This window comes from Mustela nivalis (genome assembly GCF_964662115.1).
Source record: "Mustela nivalis genome assembly, chromosome: 11".
Lineage (NCBI taxonomy): Eukaryota > Metazoa > Chordata > Mammalia > Carnivora > Mustelidae > Mustela > Mustela nivalis.
The window spans coordinates 111,762,874-111,785,146 of NC_139030.1; the positions used below are offsets into that span (position 1 = coordinate 111,762,874).

A 22,273-nucleotide genomic window follows, 5' to 3' on the forward strand; every position below is an offset into this window, starting at 1 on the left:
TCTACCAAAATAGGAACAGTTAACGTTTATTCATGTTACTTAACTAGTCAAAGATTTATGTTGTATTTGAGAATTCTTCATATTCAGCAGAGAATTTTGCAGCTACATTTATTTCCCTCCATATTGAATTTCTTACAATGAAATTAGCCAATTAACAGATGGCACACTTAATCCATTTAGAATGCAAATCCACTGGCCTTTTCTCCTGTTTTCACTAGCAAACTAAATTCTTCCTCTTTACTTCTCCTCCTCAAAGTGCATATCTCATGAGTTCAGAAAGGAGAAAAATCTCCATTGTTTATTTTTTGGGTTCTCAACATCACTCATTTTGAAGATAAGGGCCAGCCAGCCATTCCCGGAATCTAAGCTCTGACAATATGGTGCTGCTTAGGGGAGGGACCTCTTGTGACTTCGGGTTGTGCGCTTGTTTATAAAGCGTTCTTGTGGGTGCAGGAGCCTGGAGTACGGCCTGCAACAAGTCTTCATCCTGTCTTCAATTCTCTAAGCCTTTTCTTTATGTAGGTAATATTCAGACATTGTTCCCTTTAAGAGGACAAGACACTTTCATAGTGTCAAATAGCTTTGTGTCACGCAATATATTATTAAATAATGAAGGCTGATTTTGATAGTTTTACATATTATTATTAATCATGCATTCATTGTAAAAATATTTATTGCACATCTTTTATGTGCCCAGACTGTCCCAATTTGAAGATTCTAAGTATTTCAGGGATTTCTATTTTTATGGACTATTGATTGTAGTCCATAATGTAGTCTTGTCTATTTAGGATCCGAAGCAGGGAGGCGCGCGGGACTTTCCAGTAGCTCCCCGAGTCTTGTACGCCAGGTCCGCACGTCAGTGGGGTGCAGGAGGGTCTGAGCAAAGGGTGGAGCCTCCTACAGAGCGGCTGCCAGGGGCTGTCCGCTCTCCGTCCTCCCGCCCTCCCCAGCCTCCCTTCTGCTACGGTCTGAGGGACTAGCATGTCCACCCTGCGTGGGTCACAGCGTATGTAAGCCTCACTGGGTGGGGGTCTTGTCTGTCCTGTTCCCTTACGTATTTCCACTTCTTGGCCAGTGCCTGCCACCTAGCAGGAGCGGCGCTCGTGAGGGCGCACAGGAAGGCCGCCAGCCGCCCTCTCGCAGCTCCTCCAAGAACGTGTGGAAGGCGGTGCTCGTCTGCGGACCGGAGAGGGAAGGGGGTTATACTTCACACAGAGACTGATAAAACCGTACTTCTGTGTTTTTCCTCAGTTTATGTCTCCTTTCATTGCTCTCTCATTTGATTAATTTATTTTTATTTCTTTAATGTTGATAATATAGCAGAATACTGGAGACCCAATTCCATAGTCTTAGCTCCTAAAAAATCTGAACAAAGTAACAAAATTTGTTCAGAATTTGTTATTCTGAACAAAGTAACAAAATTTAAATATGTTTTATTGGTAAAGGGGAAAGGTAAACCACAGGGAATTTTTCTATGCCTGGACTTCGTGGTGCTTACTTCAGTTCATCTAAAGATCTGGAGGATTATTAAGGAAAAGCAGGAACTTCCAACTGAAGTTTTACTCACACATTTTTTAGGAGTCACAGTGGCTCCTGCTACACGGTGGGGTAAGCTTTCATTCCTCGCGGTCTGAATATCTGGTGCTTGCAAGAGAGATGCCCCTTGCAAAACTGCGTGTGGTTCTGCAGTGCTACTTCCAACCAGCGATGGGACAGGGTCAACACAACCTTTCCCGTAATCCGTACACCCTGAATGCTCCAGCCACTCACACTGTCCTTCCCCATGGGCGCTAGGTAGAGGCCAGCTGTGGGGAAGCACTCAGCCATGGCTGGTCTGAGAAGATAATGGGTCTGTCTGCAGTTCTTTGTTGCTGTCTGCGCTCTCCGGAGGGCATTGAGTACAGAGTTACTGGGACAGAGTGGGTGCTACCTTGCATGCACGACAGACCACGCTGTCTATTTTAAGCCAAATGTGAGAAGGTAAAGTCCATTAGGGAATTACTACTGCTTAAGGTTTTAGTTTCTTAACTCTCAGGTCCAGAAACTTAGTAAAATGCTTCCCCAGAGGTCTAATCTTTAATTTCTTTGTCTATAAAATGGCATAATAATTACACTTACTTACTTCGTGGGGGTTTACTATGAAAACTAAATGATTTGGTAGTACTTAAAGGAACATCAGGCACATAGCAAGTGCTCTGCATGCGTTAGCTATTATTTTTTTATTGTTATAACTCGATCGTATTTGCTAAACTCAGGGATCTGGTTTCTTCTGCTTTTTTAATTTTCAGAGAGGCATGTTCCTTTCCAGGAAAAAGAATACTTCCTCATACTTTCTCTGCCCAGCACCATGGGATCGGCAAAATTAAATCAATTAATACCAGATTACTTGGTGAAAATTAAATGGAAGAAAGTAAGTTCGATGGCTTTAAAGGATTTTTCAAGTACGTGTGGCAAAGCCAAATGATGTATTTACTATGGTGAGCTTTCTAGGGCTACCTGTCCTGTCGTGCTGATGACTTTCTGTCTCTGTCTCCATCTCCCTCTTTCCTTGGTCCCTCCCTCCTCGGTAGGGACCACCTCTTTCATAGGAGGGTTTAATCTTGCTAGAGGGCCTTACCATACCCTAAGACAGCCGCAGATCTATCATGACTTTGGGTCCTCTAGCCGCCTGCCAAGTGATCACACATTGTGCTATATCATATCCAAACCTTTAATCTGGAGGGCAGACACAGAAGGGAAGTGTGCCTTCATCGACTTCATGAAGACGGGAAGAAAAATTCGTAGGGTAATTGCTATCCAACCGCTTCTGGTTTTTTTGGTTACTGAAGTTGAATCGTGGCTGTTTTATCTTAGATATCGTCTTTCATGTTATTTTTGCATATGAAAAAGTTTTGCTCTCCCGTTGTAATGCTGAAATGTATCTTATTATTGGATGTTATAATTTCCCTTACTTGTGTACACTCTCCCTCAATGTCACATAATGCTATTTCTGCCATACGTGACATTCATCTTTGCATACATAACTGATAACCAAAATTTAATCAGTTTCCAAAGAATTTTTATTACAAAGTATTACCTGGAAGGCGTGTGGTAGAAATGCGATAGGTGCTTTGCTTCAGCACTCACCACCACCTTGTGTTTGACCCTGAAAAAAGTCAGTGCCCGGGAAAAGTTCGATGTTATTTCTTTCTGATGAAAGAAACTTAATTATGATTGATTATTAATTTGCTAAGGCTGCTAACAAAGTACCGTCAACTGGGTGGTGTAGAACAACAGCAATTTACTGTCCCACAGTTCTGGGGGCTGGAGGTCTGGAAGTCTGTGCGGCCACAGCGGAGGCTGTGAGGGAGCTTGTTCCCTGCCTCTATCCTGGCTTCCGGTGGTCTGTTAGCAGTCTTTGGGGTTCCTTAACATGCAGACCCCTACTTTTATCCTCACATGGCATTCTTCCTGACTGTGTGTGTTCTCAAACTGACCCCTCCCAGTCATCTTGGAATAAGGGCCTACCTCACTGCAGTACAAACTCATCTTGGCTAATCACACTTGTAAAAATCCTCTTGCATAAAGGTCACATTCTGTGGTACCAGGGGTTAGGGATCAACATAGGAGTTGTGGGGGGACATAGTTCAGCCCATTCATAATTACAGTCCTCTAACTCCCATTTTTAAATGTTCCTGAGCAATGGGGCCTTTCTCTTGGGCTTGTGTTTTACTTATAAATATATAAAGAAACAATTACTGGAGAAAAATAGACAAATGAACCCACTAGCCAACAACGTGCTGCCAGACAGTGATCTCGTTGCTCGGTTGGCAAGTTGATGAGATAGGCTTCGTTTCATAAGCACCAATTCAGACATGATATTCTCTTACATCCTGACAAGTGTCTAACACCCAAGTAAATTATAATGTGGAAAAGAAGTTCTTAAAAAAAAGAATAAGCAGACAAAAGAGAAAAAATCAAATTTGGAAATCTTCAGATTTTATATAATCTTAGTAGGAAACCATAAGGGTATTGCCCATCCTGCATTCTGTGAAATTGTTTCAATCTTATCAAGAAGAGCTTATACCTTATAAACTTCACTTTCATACCGAAATAATGCTTATTATTTACTAGAGTGATAAAGTGATTACTGGTGATGACTTATCACATTACCACATAGTGTAAAAAGCACATACTGTAAAATGTATGGAAAAACCTATCAATGATAACTGAAGATATTTTTAACAGTTACCTCTTAGAGGATAGAACATTTAAAAGTGAATGACTTTTAATTTTAATGTATTGGCTATTTTTTAAAGGTAGAGATGAGATGAGAGTTTTGGTTTGATAGCCAGGTTTACTCTGATATGTCTGTCTCTTATGAAATATAACATTTGGAGGTTCAGTTATAATGAGAAATGGACAAATTACATTCTTATCATTTTATCCAAATTATAATCTTTAATAATCATTTGAAAATTACTGGAAACAGATTTTTTTTTAAAGATTTTATTTATTTATTTGTAAGAGAGAGAGAGCGAGCGGGAGCGAGCACAGGCAGACAGAGTGGAAGGCAGAGTCAGAGGGAGAAGCAGGCTCCCTGCGGAGCAAGGAGCCCGATGTGGGACTCGATCCCAGGACGCTGGGATCATGACCCGAGCCGAAGGCAGCTGCTTAACTAACTGAGCCACCCAGGCGTCCCGACAGATTTTTTTTTTTTGAAGAGACATTTTACTCTGAGATATCTTAGTATAATATGGACCGTTTTTAGTATTGTTTATGTTTGATGACTATCACCTAAAAAAGTGTATCTGAAAACTGTGCAACATTAGTCTTACTGGTCCTAACAGTCTGGAGAATCTTGCAAGTCTGTAACACCCCATCAAGTCATTGCTACCCCATGGACTACTACTTCCTGAAACCCTGTACTTCCTCATTTAAACTGAAAACAGTGTTTGAGACCAAGCTTGTGTTTTCATAAACAAGTAGTTTAAATTGAATTTCAAAGGGTTGGTTTCCACTTTTTTGAAAGCTTCTATGATAGATATACTAGATATAGTATCTAGTACTTCTATGGTACTCAAAAGTAGTTTGAATTTTTCACTTTTTGTTTCATGATTTTGTTCTTGTGGACACTGAGTAGTAGGGAAACCATGAACTCAAAATATTCTTGTATTCACAATAAAAGACGTGTTTTCAAAAAAAGTCCAGATCACAAACTATTTCTATTTGTTTGAGTAGATTTGATTCCCTTTGTGAAGGCAAAAAGCCACTCAAATACAGCTCTTCAGAAATGCTGACAAAAGCACAGGTACTGACAAAAATTTAGAAGGATTAGAAATTTAGAAGTTCTTTTCCTTGAATTATACACACCATTTTCATTAAACATTTCCTTGGTTCTGCAGTCAGGCTTGGCAGTGGTACCTAAAAGTACCAATGTTGTACCTGGTTAGAGCCAAGGAGTGTCAACAGAACTCCGGCTTCTAGCAAGCTGTTCAGGTGATTCCAGTAGCACAGTAAGCTGGGGGATAGCAAAGCCATTCTCGTCCAACATCTTCTTTGCTAAGAGAATCCCTATTTAGATATTCTCTGGAAATGTCATGATCTCAGGGAAAATAGTTCTAGTTTTATGGTGTAAGAACAAGCATGTGTCCCAGCTCTGACCAATGAAGTGTAAGGGAAAATCCTGTAAGGGATCTCCTAGGAAATATTTTCGCTTCTGGTGAGAGGCAGGAGGCTAAGGGAAGCTCTTGCCCTGTACCACTCGCTGTTCCTGTCTTTGAACGTGGTTGCAGAAGGACGTGATATTGGGACTCCTGCAATGATCTTGCAACCCAGAAAAGTCCAAGAGACTAACTTTTTAAAATTTTTCATTCCCATGTAGTTAACATAAAGTGTTGTACTAGTTGCAGGTGTACAATATAGCGACTCAACGATTCCATACATCGCTGGGTGCGCTTAAGATAAGTGCACTCTTAATCCCCTTCACTCATTTCAGCCACCTCCCCCTCTTCTCTCTGGTAACACCAGTTTGTTTTCTATAGTGAAGAGTCTGGTTTTTGTTTTGTATCTCTCTTTCTTTTTTTCCTTTATGCATTTGTTTTGTCTCTTAAATTCCATGAAAGAGTGAAATCATATGGACTTTGCTTTTCTCTGAGTGGCTTATTTCCCTTAACATTATACTCTCTAGATCCATCCATGTTGTTGCAAACAGCAGGATTTCATTCCTTTTTATGGCTGAAGAATATTCCATTGTATATAGATGCCACTTCTTCTTTATTCGTTCATTTACTGATGAACACTTGTGCTACTTCCATAATTTAACTATTGTAAATAATGCTGCAGGAAACATAGGGGTATATCTCTTCAAGCTAGTAGTTTCATATATTTTGGGCAAATAACTCATAGTGTAATTGATGGATAATATGGTATTTTTATTTTTTAATTTCTATTTTTAATTTTTTGAGGAACCCCCACACTGTTTTCCACAGTGGCGTCACCAGTTTGCATTCGCACCAATAGCGCACAAGGGTTCCTTTTTCTCCACGTCCTCGCCAACACTTGTTGTTTCTTGTGGGTTTGTTTTTAGCCATCCTGACAGGTATGAGGTGGTATCTCATTGTGGTTTGGATTTACATTTCCCTGAGGATGAGTGATGTTGAGTATCTTTTCATGTGCCTGTTGGCCATCTGGATATCTTCTTTGGAGAAATGTCTGTTCATGTCTTCTGCCCATTTTTTAAACTGGATTATTTGTTTTTCAGATGCTGAGTTGTATAACTTCTTTATATGTCTTGGATACTAACTTTTTATCGGATACATCATTTACGAATACCTTCTCCTATTTGGTAGGGAATGTCTTTTAGTTTTGTTGATTGTATCCTAAGCCTTTTATTTCGATGTAGTCCCAATAGTTCATTTTTTCTTTTGTTTCCCTTGCTTCAGAAGACTTAACTAGAAAAAATGTTGCTACGGCCAATGTCAAAGAAATTACTGCTGGTGCTCTCTTCTAGGATTTTAATGATTTCAGGTTTCACATATAGGTCCTTAACCCAACTTGAGTTTAGTTTTGTGTATGCTCAAAGAAAGTGGCCCAGCTTCATTTTTTGGAATGTAGCTGTCCAGTTCTCACAGCAGCATTTGTCAAAGAGATTTCTTTCCCCCCATGGCATATTCTTGCCTCTTTTCTGGAAGATTAATTGGCCATATAATTGTGGATCTATTTCTGGGTTTTCTGTTCCCTTCCATTGATCTGTGTGTCTCTTCTTCTGCCATCACCATACTGTTTTCATTACTACAGCTGTGTAATCTAACTTGAAGTCGAGAATTGTGATGCCTCCAGTTTTGTTTTTCTTTTTCAAAATTGTTCTGACTATTTTGCATCTTTTGTGGTTCCATACAAATATTAGGATTGTTTGTTTTAGCTCTGTGGAAAATGCTATTGGTACTTTGGTAGGGGTTGCATTAAATGTGTAGATTACTTTGGGTAGTATAGACATTTTGATAATATGTGTTATTCTAATCCACAAGCATGGAATGTCTTTCCGTTTCTTTGTGTTGTTTTCAATTTCTTTTGTCAGTGCTTTATAGTTTTTAGACTAGAGATCTTTAGCCTTTCTGGTTAATCTTATTTCTGGTTATTTTATTATTTTTTGGTGCAATTGTAAATAACATTGTTCTCTTAATTTCTTTTTCTGCTACTTCATTAATAGTGTATAGAAATGCAACAGATTTCCATACATTGATTTTGTATTCTGAGACTTTACAGAATTCATGTATGAGTTCTAATAGTTTCTTGTTGGGGTCTTTAGGGTTTTCTATATATAGTATCATGTCAGCTGTAAAGAGTGAAAGTTTTCCTTCTTCCTTACCAATTTGGATGCCTTTTATACCTTTTTATTGTCTCACTGCTGTGGTATGACTTCCAGTACTATGTTGAATAAAAGTAGTGAGAGTGGACATCCTTGTCTTGTTCTTGACTTTTTGGGTAAAACTCTCGGTTTTTCACTATTGATTATGATGTTGGCTGTGGGTTTTTCATATAAGGCCTTTATTATGTTGATGTATGTTGAGGGTTTTTATAGTTTTTATCCTTTTTCTTATTGAGGTAATGTATCCCATTGAATGATTTGTAAATACTGAACCATCCTTGCATTCTGGAAATAAAACCACCTTATCATGGTGAGTGATTTTTTTAAATTGTATTGTTGGATTCAGTTTCCTAGTATTTTATTGAGGATTTTTGCATTTATGGTGATCAGAGATATTGGCCTTTGATTCTCTTTTTTTTGTGGTATCTTTGTCTTCTTTTGGTATCAGGATAATGCAGGTCCCAAAGAATGAATTTGGAAGTTTTCCTTCCTCTTCTACTTTTTTCAAAACATTTGAGAAAAATAGATGTTAACTCTTCTTTGAATGTCTTCTTTAAATGATAGAATTGACCTGTAAGGCCCTCTGGTCCTGCATTGTTGTTTGCTGGGATTTTTGATAACTGATTCAGTTTCATTGCTGCTAAAAGGTGTTCAAATTTTATATTTCCTCTTGCTTTAGTTTTGGTAGTTTATATGTTTCTAGGAGTTTATCCATTTCTTCTAGGTTGTCTAATTTGTTGGTATATAGATTTTCATAATATTCTCTTTCAATCCTCTGTATTTCTGTGGTGTCGATTGTTAGATATCCTCTTTCATTTCTGATTTTATTTATTTGAGTCCCCTCTCTTTTTTGATTCAGGAGTCTGGCTAGATGTCTGCCAATTTTGTTGATTTTTTTTTTTTTTTTTTTTTTTTGCAAAGGACCAGTTTCTCTTTTCATTGATCTGTTCTATTTTTTTTTCTAGTTTCTGTATCATTTATTCCTGCTCCAATCTTTGTTATATCATTCCTTCTGCTGGTTTTGGATTCTGTTTGTTCTTGTTTTTTCCTAGCTCCTTTAGGTGTAAGTTTAAGTTGTTTATTTGAGAGTTTTCTTGCTTCTTGGCATATGCTTGTGTTGTTACAAACTTCCCTCTTAGAAGTGTTTTTGCTGACTCCCACAGATTTTGTACCACAATGTTTTCATTGTCTCTATGCATTTTTAAAATTTCTTCTTTGATTTCTTGGTTGATCTGTTCATTGTACAGTAGAGTGTTATTTAATCTCCATGTACTTTGGTTCTTTCCAGATTTTTTCTTGTGATTGATTTCTGGTTTCATAATGTTATGGTCAGAAAAGATGTATGATATGATTTCGATCTTTTTGAATTTGTTGAGACTTGTTTTGTGACCTAATATGTGATCGAGTCTGGAAAATATTACGTATGCTCTTGAAAAGAATGTGTATTATGCTGTTTTAGGTTAGAATGTTCTGAATATATCTGTAAATCCATCTATTTTAGTGTGTCATTCAAAGCCATTGTTTCCTTGTTGATTTTTTGTTTACTCTTTCCATTGAGGTAAGTTGGGTGTTAAAGGTCCCTTATTATTATTGAATTTCTACCTATTCTTTCCGTTAGGCTTGTTATTAACAGTTTTGTGTATATGAGTACTCCCATGTTAGGTGCATAAATATTTACAATTGTTATATCTTCTTGTTGGATTGTCCCCTTTATGATGATAAAGTGTCCTTCTTTATCTCATGTTACAGCAAGAGACTAACTTCTTAACAGTGGACCAGCAAATACAATTTAAGTTCAAAGATTCTAGGCTATTGTTTTTCAGGTTGTTTTTCAGAATCCTTAGTCTCTCATGGTTCACCTCCCCTTCCAATTTCCCTCAACTCCCTTCTCCTCTCCATCTCCCCATCTGAGGGTTTTGAAGGGGAGGGGGTGGGAGGTCGGGGTACCAGGTGGTAGGTATTAGGGAGGGCATGGATTGCATGGAGTACTGGGTGTGGAGCAAAAATAATGAATACTGTTATGCTGAAAATAAAAAATAAATTAAAAAAAAGATTCTAGGCTAAATATCAGAAGGATCTCCCTACCCTTTTTAATTATAAAAGAAAAAGGATTCCAGTACATAAGTTTCCTTTCCCTTGAATGGGCAATAGTTTCATAAGGATGATTTGAACAATATTTATACAATATTTATATCCAGAAGTAATCTGTTATATATCAGAAGGATAGTTTTACCAATAAGCCTTATAGACACTTCAGAAATGCGCAGCCGCTCCTCTGCGGGCCGAGCGGACAGTGAATGGATCTGGATGGACGTTCATGTCCCGCTGTGTAAGCTTCACTGTCTTTCACAGGCATGTCTGGCAGAGAACTGCAAGTAGTTTGAGCTGGGAGTGTCCGAACAGCTGGAAGTTATTTTGGTCTTTTTCTGCATGGAGATAGTGTCTATTCAGTCTGACGAAGAGGCGCAGGTAGGACACTTCTGGGATATTTGTATCATAGAGCCTTTCCAGGCCCCACGGCTTACAAGGCAGCTCAGAGCAAACGGCAGGGTGACCCGAGCAGTGTCTGAAGTACACGAGCAGGAGTAATCAGTAGAGTTGTCGTGTGCGTAAAAGAAGTTCTCAGGCGCCTGGGTGGTTCAGTGGGTTAAAGCCTCTGCCTTCTGCTCAGGTCATGGTCCCAGAGTCCTGATATTGAGCCCCGCATCAGGCTCTCTGCTCAGCGAGGAGCCTGCTTCCCCCCACCCAACGCCACCTGCCTCTCTGCCTACTTGTGATCTCTGTCTGTCAAAGAAATAAAAAAAAAAATCTTTAAAAGAAAGAGAGAGAGAAAAGAAACATAACTTGGAGCTTCAGATTCCAAATCCTGTGGCCTTCAGTTTAAACTTTTGTATCCCAAGTTCCTATATGGGAGAATCTGACTGGCCCCCTGGTTTGGATACCGTCTCCAATGATCTGTGCCGTGGCGGGATTTCCCTGATGCAATAGTTTCCAAAGGGGGTCACTTGTAAGATGATGTCTGGTGAAACAAGATTTCAAAATTCTAACTGCAACTTACCGCTAATATTTACTTCATTCTCACCTCACCTGGCAAGCACAAAGCTGTCCTGCTTAAGAGCCAAATGTCCCGCATTTGGCTCCTCTGCTGGCCGAGTGGACAGTGTATGGATATCTCTTATATCTCTTGTAACAAATCCATAACCATTACTTCCAGAGGTCATGCAAGGGACATGTTCAAGTACAAGACTGAACACAGGGGCGCCTGGGTGGCTCAGTGGGTTAAGCGTCCGCTCAGGTCATGATCCCAGGGTCCTGGGATCGAGCCCCGCATCGGGCTCTCTGCTCAGCAGGGAGCCTGCTTCCCCCTCTCTCTCTGCCTGCCTCTCTGCCTACTTGTGGTCTCTCTGTCAAATAAATAAATAAAATCTTAAAAAAATTTTTTTTCAACAGTTTGAAAGAGAAAATGTTCCAGACTTTCCTCGGGGCTAGATAATACATTCCAATTAGGATAAACATCACGTTAAGGTAACTCCTGCGATTTTAGCAAGAAACTCTTTCCAAATACCCAGATGGCCGGTGCAGGATAAACCCACGATGGGCAGATGAAAACACTCGATTTGTTGTGATCCAAGTGCCACTTGAGCTGGTCAACTGCTTAAAAAATGAGGCTTTTCAGTAGACTGAGGAGACTCCTGTGACACAAATCTGCATCTTTCCTCAAGCATTTGCGGCCCCATCCCCGGAGCTCCGGAGGCCGGGTCCCGGCACAGTGATGCTCCCTGTCCCCGCATCAGGCTGTCACACCGTCAAGGGCGACCCGCCGCGCCCGGGAAGGCAGAGCAGACGCGTCTCGAGTCACTGGTGCTGAGGAGAGACGACTGACCTCCTTAATGACGGCCTGCCTCCTCGTAAACCGGTCATTGCAGTCTAGGCGTTGTTTGCTGGCAGTTTTACATGAGTCAAAACATGAATGTGTTCTGAGCTGACCTCCGAGTAGCGCGTTATTATCGTTTTCAAAGGATGGAGCTGTCTTCGTGCCGGCGACAACACAGAGTCGGTGACACGACAGGCGCACACCGTGTGACCACAGAAAACGGGGGGCTGAGCCTGCCCGCGCCGTCCACCCGAAGGGAAGGGCGCGGGCAGACGAGGGAGGACAGGGACGGACACACAGTCGGTACAGACGGACGGCCCGGTCGGCCTGAGTGGGCCCAGAGCCACGGCTGCGGCCAGCCCGAGCCCGACTCCGGAATTCCCAAATCGGATGAAGCCCGGCGGTGTCCGACGCGCTCTTCCCGGCCCGCCTGGACGGCTCCTCGCCCGCCGGTGCGAGCGGCGCGTCGTACACATTACGCTGTTGGCTACTGCACAGTGTGTACACACGCACGCACACGCACATGCACGCACGCACACATGCACACACGCACTCACACTCACACACACGCGACCGCACATGTGGCAGCATCTACTGAGAACGGGTCTGGCGCGCCGTTTCGGCAGCGCTCCCTGCGCTTCCCATGAAGACGGACCAGACGATTCCGTTCCAACAATAATTTAAGTGTGGAAGCGCCAAAATAGTTACCAAACCCAGGTCCCTTACTTGGGGATACTATTTTTCAGGTTATGAATATTTGGATCCAGTAGATAGTCTAAAAGTACGTTATCTGTTGTCGTAATAACTCCAGATTCCGTAGAGGTATCCTAATGGAATCAATTCACGTGCAAAATCAAGTACAGAACAAAATCACCCTCCATTCCTCTCGAAGGAAATAAAACCCATAGATAGATAGATAGATAGATAGATAGATAGATATAGATAAAGATATAGATATGTGCAATATTTACTGAGATTTCATTCCATACTACTATTGCAACTCAGGTTTTTAAAAAGTTTCATTTACTTAGTATTTTAGGAATCCATGTTTTTTTTAAAGATTTTATTTGTTTGTTTGTTTGTTTGACAGAGAGAGAGAGAAAGATCACAAATAGGCAGAGAGGCAGGCAGAGACGGGGGAAAAGCAGAGAGCCCGACGCGGAGCTCCATCCCAGGACCCTGAGATCATGACCTGAGCCCAAGGCAGAGGCTTCACGGACTGAGCCTCCCAGGCGCCCCGGATCCACGCTGTTGAAGGGAATCTGAAGTTAGCGAATCCCGAGTTCGGTCTTTCTGTATGTGCCGCAGGGATAACAACAGTACTACTTCATAGGGGTGTTATGAAGATGAAATGAGATAGTATCTGACAAGCTCCTTGTTGAACGTCTGCCACTGTCTTGTGCTCCAAGTATATGGTGACTTTGTTATGTCCATGGCTCAGTACAGATAACACAGTAAAACATTGTTTTCCTGACAGACGACCTTGGGAGGGGCCTTCTTACTGGATTTTTAACTACCCTTAACTGCTGAAGTCATCGCTCCAATCACTGTTTTCTAACTGCATCAGAGAGGAAGGCTTTGTCCAGGACACAGGATGTGGCTCTTCGTTACGGTGTCAGGATCTTTCTTATTCCGCAGACGGAGCAGTTTCAGGGACCCAAGCCAAGGAGCATTGTCTAATCAGGATTTTATGTCCGTGAGACACAGTTACTTTCTGCTATACTATACTCACAATTGTCATGGTCATTGGGCACTTGATGAGACATGAGGGACAAGTCAGCCGTGTTCGAGAAACGAACAGCATGGACGAGCAGACGCAGTGACCGCGTCACTAGGAGGTTGGGGTCGGAGGGAGCAGGAACACAGGGACCCTTGCACTGGACAGGCCAGCCGTGTCCCCAAGGGAACACTGAGGAATCTGACATTTTTATCAGGAGCCCAGAAGGCAAATGTCAGGCATAGTGCGTGGCCCGCGTGGTGGGAATCGGCTTCAAGGTGCTTAGAAACAGGCCGCGGTGTGGAGCGGCCGAGGTGAAAGACGGAGGCTCCCGAGTGTGCCACGCAGGAGCCCTTCGCTGACACGGGGGTCCCCTGTGCTGCTGCCGGGGGGCCTGCAGCCAACCGAGCTGTTGAAACGGTGCCAAGAAGACCCGCGAAAGTGACCGAAGGCCGAGATCGCCGCGCTGTTTCCGCGGCCTGGGCAGGGTTAGGCTGAGAGGTCTTGGGACTGCGAAGGGACTTCGTAGCGACCTTGTGCTGTTACTTCAGAGCACAAGGGCGTGTATGTGACGCTGTAGCAGGAGAGAGTCCGGTTAGGCCGCTAAAGAAACTACCTGCGGCCAAGGTGGCATGAGTGAAACATTCCTGGACTGAGATGTGTGTGTTTTCTGGCTGCACGTGGAGAAAACTCAGTTGCACGTTTCATTTTCCAGGGAGTATGACGGGCAGGATGTCTCTCTTCCGCTTCCCAGATCCTTTCCAAGCTGTCCTAGAACAACAGTTGGTCTACGTTTATACCGGTGAACACTGTTACTGAAAAATGGCAAACTTCCCATACAGGAATAGAGTTTTTTTTTTAAGGTAAACTTCACATAACATACATTTCACCATTTTTGCCATTTTAAAGTACACATTTCAGTGACTTTTACTACATTCACAGTGTTGTGCAACCAGTACTGTTTTCTTGTTCCAGAACATTTTCATCAGCCTAAAAGGAAACCCCGTACACATTAAGCAGCCGCTGCCCGATCTTCCCTCCTCCCGGCCCCGGCCCCTGACAATAACTAACACCTTCTCTGTCTCTGTGGATTTGCCATGGGAACGTATTCCTTTTGGGATCTTCTGAATTCTGCATTTAATTTTCCAACTGGAACCTACAGACTACAGAGTGTGTGTGTGTGAGAGAGAGAGTGAGAGCAAGAGAGAGAAATGAGGAATGAGAGTCACTATTCATGAGAACCTTTGCAAGCTCAAGTCTATTTAAAATATCCAAACAAAATGAAAACCTGAGAGGACATGTATTTTTTCAGTTAGATGTCCATCACTTAAATTAGGTGTCAACTTAAATTTCTCAAAGGTTTAGTCAGTTACAGGTTATAGAAACATAAAACAGTTCTTGAAATACGTCTGTAATACTGAAAAAGGGGTTTGATGCAATGTAGCTTTATAACTCCTAAGTTGGGCTGAAAAGCTTCACAGCCATCAGAAAGCTCTGTTCTAGATCTGAGCTCTTCCTGTACTAGTCGATGATAACCCTGTGGCTTTTCTTCAGGGCAGTGCAGGGGTGACCATTCTTTATTCTGCATTTGTCTCGGTAAGCACATCAGACACAACCGAGGAAACAGGATGCTGGCGGTAAGTGAAAAAGCAACCTAAAAATAATAAAACCCCCTTTTTCCCTCCCAACCATAAATACTTATCCATTTAAAATTAGAATATACTTTTTATTCTACTGGAATTTATAAAAAGTTAACCTATTCACAAACTTAAAACTTTGAAAATGAGCTAGAAAATGGTTCTTAGGCATCTGTGTCTTTGTAAACTGATTTAAAATTTGCATGGCTTGCTTAGTTATTACATTGATAGAGAAGTTGTGTTTTCTGAGTTCTGGAAGAAATACATATTCTTGAGAGAAATTTTAATTTTCGGCCACTCAAATAATTCCTTGGAAGGAAGAGTAGCCTGTCGGGATGTGATTTAAGCTGTGCTTTATGATCTTCAGTGTCAAGGCCAGGAGATTACTGTCATTATGCATTTTGTACATGTTTTGAGGACTTCTATTCCATTTTCATTTTCAATTCCTTTTTTTCCCATGAGCCTTAACTAATATATCCTGACTGTTTCCATTAATAAGGACCTAGGATTTCCCTGCCAAAGCTCAAACACCTCGCCGGCTTTAGTGCCACGGATCTTGCCGATTTCGTTTTCAGACCATCTTTCTTACGTGCTTCACTGCAGTCTCCTGTCTGTTGGTTTTTCTTTTCGTTCTCTCGGTTTGGGCTTCTGGGCTGTCCTTGATGACAACAGGAAAGTCCCCATGTCACATTTTGAGGTGTACATGGACTTAGCTACTCTTCCCAAAAATACCTCTCAGCCAGTGTCAACCAGAAGCAATTTTTTTTTTTTTTTTTTTAAGCGACGGGACCTCCTTTATGCCATTTGGACGCTGGGAACAGCACAGCGCTTCTCTTCTGCACGTGGAAATTAATTTAATGCACTTGGAGGTCCTTGCTGCTGAGAGAGGCGGTGGCAAACGTGCGAAATGTCATTAGCTTTTTTGCCTTGCTTGAGGAGATTATCAACAAAATTCTTCTCCAGTTAAGCCCTGGCCATCAGGTGCAGGGGTCCGTGGGCCAGCTCCCCCCTCCGGATCCCTGTTATTTTGTGGCTGCATGATCCTATTCTCCAACTTTAGAAGACAAACCGAAACTTCTCTTGGAGTAAAGACAAAGGGCTTTGAAGTCCTGCGGATAAAAACAAGGGGGGGGGGCTTTAAAAGAGGGGAAAACCCAGGAGCAGTTAGCAGCAGAAGCTCAACTGTAAAGCCCCTATCTCTGCCCTCCAGACCACATCCCAGCGAGTCCCGCGGCGCCCCGCCCGCTGGCCGGCCGGGAGGCTCCCGACTCTGATGGCGCAGATACTGGGCTTGTACTTATCCGAGTCTCCTTCCCCGGGGGTGTCAGTCCGGCCTGGGCTCAGGGTGTGGAATCTGGCTGGAGAGTCAGGGTGTAGGACCCACTCCCGGGGCTTTGGCAGGATTGAGGAGGGTAAGGTCATGGGCTGGCAGGAGGGGCTGCTGTGCCCAGGGGCTTCGCACTGAGGGAAAAGGCAGAGTTCATGGGAGGCTTAGCCCGATGATGTTCGTTAGGTCATTCGCCCGCCACTTCGGAGGCCCCTGGATGGCCTTATCTGGACAGGTGCGGACCCGGGCCACAACTGGGACAACCGGTATTGCTGGAAGCGGCCGGTCCGACGCGGCGGCGCTCCGAGGACGGGTGGGGAAGGGAGGCAGGGGTGGGGGCGGGGTGAAGGTGCCGAGCAAGACGGAAGGATGGGAAGGAAGGGTCCGCAGTGGCCGCACCTTGCCGCACCTCCGGGGGGATCTGGGGACCCGGTGCTGGGCGGGGAGTGGGTCCCCAACACCCTGCGCGGCGTCCCTTTCCGCGCCTCCCTCTGCTCGCGGCGGCGGCTCAGCTCTGACCCCGGCGCCCCTTCCTGCGTCCGGTCCCCTCGGAGCAGCTCCGCGGCGCAGCGCCGGGACGCACTGGCGGTGCCGGTGCGGGCGGCCGGAGGGAAGAGCGGGGAGGCCGTCCCCAGCGTCCCGCGTCCAGACTCCCACCTTACAAACCCGGTCCTTGAAGCAGGGACGACCCCCGCCCCAGCCCCGGCGGGCGCTCTGCCCGGGACCCCGCGGCCGGCCGCCTCGCCACGAGCCTCCCGGCCGCACCTGCCGGCTCGCGCGGCTCCGGGCCTGGCCCTGCGGCCCTGCGGGTCCGGCTCCGCGGTTCCGTCCCGCCTCCCGCGGCCTTCCCGACCCTCCGCCGCGGCCGGTCCCCGGGGGCTCCCGGCCCGAGGGCGCACAGGCGGCGCGGGGGGTGCGCCCCGGGGTCGGCGCGCGGCGGGCGGGCCGACGGCTCCTCCGGGGCGGGGCTGGGGGCGGCGCGGGGGCGGGGCGGGGCGGGGCGGGGCGGGGGGCGCGGGGTCGGCCCGCGGGAGCCCCGCCCCGGCCCGTATAAGTGCGCGCGGCGGGCGGCGGCGGCGGCGGCGCGGGGTCCCGGAGCGCCGCGCGAGGCCGGGCTTTCCGACTTCAGCTACAGTGCTAGCTAAGTTGGAAGGAGACGCGGAGGACCCGGCCGCTCCTCTCCGCCCGCGCGCTGTCGCCGAGCGTCCCCGCGAGCTGCTGTGTCCCGGCCCCCCGGTCCCGGCCCCTCGGAGCGCGGCGGCGGCGGCGTCATGAGCAAGGCCCGAGCGGAGCCCCGCGGGGCAGGATGCTGCGGTGAGCGGGCGCGGGCCGGGGGCGCGGGCCGGGGGGCGCGGGCCGGGGCAGGGGCGCGGGGGCGCGGGCCGGGGGCGCGGGCCGGGGGCGCGGGCAGGGGCAGGGGCAGAGGCGCGGGGCCGGGGCCCGGGCCGGGGCCGTCGGGAGCGGACGGGCGGTGCGGACTGTCGCGGGGAAGAAAGACGGAGTCCGGGACCGCGACTGTGCGGGAGGCTTGGCGGGGCCGACCGGGGCGCGGGCAGCTGCGGGGCGGGTGCACGAACTGCGCGGGCTCCGTGCGGGACACACTGCCCCGCAGCCGACGTTTCGTGGTCGTGTTCAAGGACGCAGAACGCAGTGGGTCCCCCTCCCCGCGCCGACTGAGCGCTCCCTCCCGCGCCCTCCGTGTCTCCGCAGGCCCCGTGGCGCAGTACCTGAGCTCGGCCAAGTTCCTTCTCTACCTGGGCCACTCGCTGTCCACTTGGGTAAGCGACGCGGACGCTTGCGCCCACCACGGGCTTGCGTAACCTCTCGTTTCCTTCCACGCGGCCCAGTTTTACTCAACCGTCTTCCAGGCTTTTCGTGCAGCTGAAGAAATAAAGCCGCCAAACACCCAAGTTTCAGTGAAAAAGTTATTTTCACCAAAGATACTTTCCCGTCCGTGTGAGTGTATGCACTGAAGTACCCCACTTGGTGCCGATGAACAGCTACCCAAGCTGAAATGACAAGACAGGAATACTTGCAACGCTTGTCAATAGAGTTTGCGTTACTAGGCTTAGGAAATGGTAAAATTTGCTACGAAGCATGGGTGATGTCTCATGTATCTCCCATGTCACATTTTAAGGTATTTCTCCATTTTCTTCTTTCGTTAAAATGATAAGTTCCAGCATATTGCACAATGAAAATACAGTAGAAGAGTGGAATGACTGCCTTAGGCTAAAAATAACATTCTAAGATTAATTTAAATATAATTAACCCCAAGAACAAATATCTGAGTGATAAGAATTCTTGGCTTTAAAAATGTTATCCATTAGCAGATGCAGGAACGCGTTTGGCATCTCAGGCTCTTTTAAAAACCACCATCCAAAGAAAACTTGCAGATGATTTATAATTCTCCTTCTGATTTCCTATGTGGTCCCAGAAGTGCCTGTGTTTCTGTAGGCCTGGATTCCTTCATCCACACCCCAAAAAAGAGTAAACCCAAAAGGATGCTGGATGTGTGTTTAATTAATGGTTAGAATCTTTCAACAATTGTTCTTACTGTTGAAAAGCAGTATCTGAGTAAATTCTACTTATGCCTCCTATGTAATATCTGATTTTAAAAAATCACAAATAAGAAGAGGGAATTTTTAGGGTAAATTTTGTGAATGTTATTTTCTTTTTAACTGGATCATTGGATCTGTTGGATCATTCTGTTGGATCTTCGTAAGACATGAATGCAGACTATTCTATGAGGAAATGTGTACCCATGCTCTTGGGAAATTATTAAGCTTGGTTATCGGCTCTTTAAGAAACAGCAGTTCAAAGATGGCTTTGGCTTTTTAGAAAGGCCAGCTCCTATCTCCCCAGAGGCTTAGGCGGTGGTGACTCTGCAAATACACATAAACAAACTGAATTTGTTTTGTTTCCAACAGCTGATGATTCTAAGTAGAAACTAGTGAAACTACTCTTAATTATATGTAAATCAATAGTTTCTTCTTCCATTTAATTTATTAAGTATTAAGTATTTTAAAAACCAGAAACAGGTGGTGGAGATAGTATCTGAAATTGTCGTCTTGTGGTCTGGACCTGTCTCTTCGAAGACGGAGGCGCCTCACTGCCAAACACTCATTACCTCGCTTCATGTTTATGTGACCTTGTTGCTAGATTGGGAGGTCAGATTTGCCAAAAGGGTGGAGCTCTAGATGTTCTGGGAGGAACTGTTTGTCATGTTCATTAAGAGTCCTGCAAGAAAAGTGACAGACACCCCAGCCTTACATTAAGTTGAGCAAAGGGAATTCTTGCGGAATATTGGATTAAAAAATAGAAACAAAAAACCCAAGAATTACAACCATACAAGGTTTAGTGGAGTTTTACTTCTTGTTGCAAAAAAGTGCAAAAGAGGAATGCTCGCTAACTCTAGATGATTCTGCCTTTTGCGTTTTGTCTCCTGTTTGACACTGGTTAATTTTATTAGAGCAAAATATATGTGCTTATGTATGTGTATGTCATATATGCATATCTATCCATCCATTCGCCTGCAAACTCTGCCAAATCATGGTTTCCTATACACTGAACACAGAAGTGTTAGCATAGAAGGTTAGATTTATGTGGGGTTGATTGCTTTTTATTTGTCTGCCAGTAGATCAATATATTTTATTCTATAATCTCAAAATACAAACTACTGTGACAAGTGGATCTGTTGTTGAGGAGCTTAAAATGTGATTTAGTTTGGGCTTCAAAAAATGTGTCTGGTCACAAAAAGGTGACCAACTGTGTAAGGCAGTGGAAAAGGGGGGCCAGTTGCTTACATCTTATGTCATCATGATGGGGTTATGGAATACAGGTGAGGTTTGGGGAGGTGGAGTCCAGAGCCGACAGCCAAGAAGATTTCTTGAGACATCTTTAGTACAAAGTGGTGGTTTATTAAAGCAGAAGACCCATGGGCAGGATGCCCTGGGGTTGTGAAGGGTGACTGATGATATCCTTGGGAGTTTGGGGGCTTTAAAAGTGCTTTCACATGCTGAAAAGGGCCCACAAAGTATACAGAAGCCTTGCCATTGTCAAGTTAAGGTTGTTTTTCCCTCTAGCGAGACATTACCAGTAAGATGGTTGGGAGCCTCCTGGAGGAACAGTTCAACTCTGCCCGCTTGGGCTGCAGGTTATCAGGGCAGTTAATTGTGTCTGACTTTCCTTCTGGAAGCCATTGATGGAAATGCTTTGTTCTCGTAGATCGAGGAGACATTTGTAAACTGAGGGAGACTGGGGTCTTGCAGGCTTGTGATCTCTTCAAGTTAACGATTTGTTTTTCCTTTTCTTAGCCTTAGGGCACCCAGGAGTGCAAGAGGAATGTCACCTGTGTCCCATGGGGGGATGGGGAGGTTGGGGTATCAGCTTCTGCCCTGTCCTCACCTTGCGGTCCGGTCCGCCCCCTCGTCATTCATGCTGCGGACTGTCTCTGTCCAGATCCCGGGTGTCGGCGTGGCTCCGGCTCTCCTTGCCTTCAGGTCTCTGCTCAGAGAAGGCTCTGTTGAACGCAGAATGCCACTTCCCTGCTCCCGCTGTTTCCTCACAGCGTTTATACTCCTGGAACTGTTCTCGGTTTGCTTTAGGTCTCTGCTCCCTGAGATGCCAGCCGTGTGAACATACAGACCTTGGCTTTTAGGTACCGCTGCGTTTCTAGTGCCTGCAGGAGTACTGGGAGTCCGGTAGCCACTCAGTAAGTAGCCAGTGGGTTACTGGCTGTGGCCATTGGTTCCTGGATACTCAGTTGGCCTCGGGCCGCAGTCCGCTGGGGGCCGATGGACATGTAAACGAATCATCAAAGTACAGGGAGAGCACAAGGAGGCAGGAAATGGATGTAAGGAAGGAATGGGTGGGCTTGAAGTCGCACTCGGTCAACATTTCCTTAGACTTTGCCTGATTCTTGGGCTTTGTGAGCGTGGGATCTGTTGCCACTTAAAGCCTAAACTCTATAGGAATTGGGGTAACGGGGGTAATTTTGTGTCTCTCCGTCAAGGAGGTGTCAGACCGTACAAGGATAAACAAGAAAGAAAGTTTTCTTTTAGTAGCACTTGTTTTGACGGCCCACCGTAGAGGAATCTAAAGCAAATGTTTTGGGTAAAAAAATAGGACTTAAAAAATAAGAAAGAGAGGAAAGAAGGAAGGAAGGAAAGAAAGATGTAATTGAGTAATATTTTTCATTCTTTATGTGGAGAAGGAGGAAATTCACTCATGGAGACAGCCTGTCATTAAGGGCATTTATATGTTTTGGGGGTAAAAAATAGCAGTTAAGAAAAAAAGGAAGAAAGAAAAGAAAGAAAGAAAGACAATAGAAATAGAGTAATAATTTTCATTTGTTATGTTGAGAAGGGGGAAACTCACCCACAGAGGCAACCTGTCATTAAGGGCATTTCTGTGTTTTTTGTCTTTTCCTTGGGAGCTCTTCAGAGGCACGAGGATTAAGGTAAAAGAGGCAGGTACTCTGCTTACTCTTTATTCTTCACTTGTGGGGGCACTAAGTCTCCCCATGCCATTGTGTTCTGATTCAGTCTAAATTTGCTGCTTCTCTTGAAGATTAAGAAAACAGTTTTCCTTATGGACATCTTTATCTTAATATAAACTTGTCCTTTTATGGGTTTCAGACAAATTGTGTGTGTATCATACGTTTTTAATAATTTAGTAAAATAGTATTTGAAACTTTAATAAATCCTACTTAATTTAAGTGGAGAAACTTTCTATTATCAAAGTGAATACAAGCTGTGTCAGAAATAGTAATTATGATACTGATGAATCCTTGAACTTTTGAACATTCTGGGAACAAATCTCGTGTAGCAGAACAGTGCGATTGGTAAATCCATCTCGGTCCTGCATTTAC

General features: G+C 44.8%; 1 protein-coding gene across 7 annotated transcripts in view; it reads left to right on the top strand.

Annotated features, from left to right (window-relative positions):
• SLC40A1 (solute carrier family 40 member 1) overlaps positions 1–22,273 on the top strand; it is a 747,507-nt gene that overhangs the window by 707,976 nt on the left and 17,258 nt on the right. Inside the window, exons 1-5 of one of the 7 annotated variants that reach the window (XM_082690530.1) lie at positions 15,000–15,077; positions 15,859–16,039; positions 16,640–16,717; positions 17,534–17,718; positions 18,115–18,182. In XM_082690530.1, coding sequence (XP_082546656.1) covers positions 17,676–17,718; positions 18,115–18,182 — 111 coding nt within the window. In that variant the 5' untranslated portion in view covers positions 15,000–15,077; positions 15,859–16,039; positions 16,640–16,717; positions 17,534–17,675. Of the gene's footprint in view, positions 1–14,999; positions 15,078–15,858; positions 16,040–16,335; positions 16,490–16,590; positions 16,718–17,438; positions 17,719–18,114; positions 18,542–22,273 lie in introns of those variants that run through there. The other 6 variants (XM_082690529.1, XM_082690531.1, XM_082690532.1 and 3 more) reach the window with 6 other exon arrangements.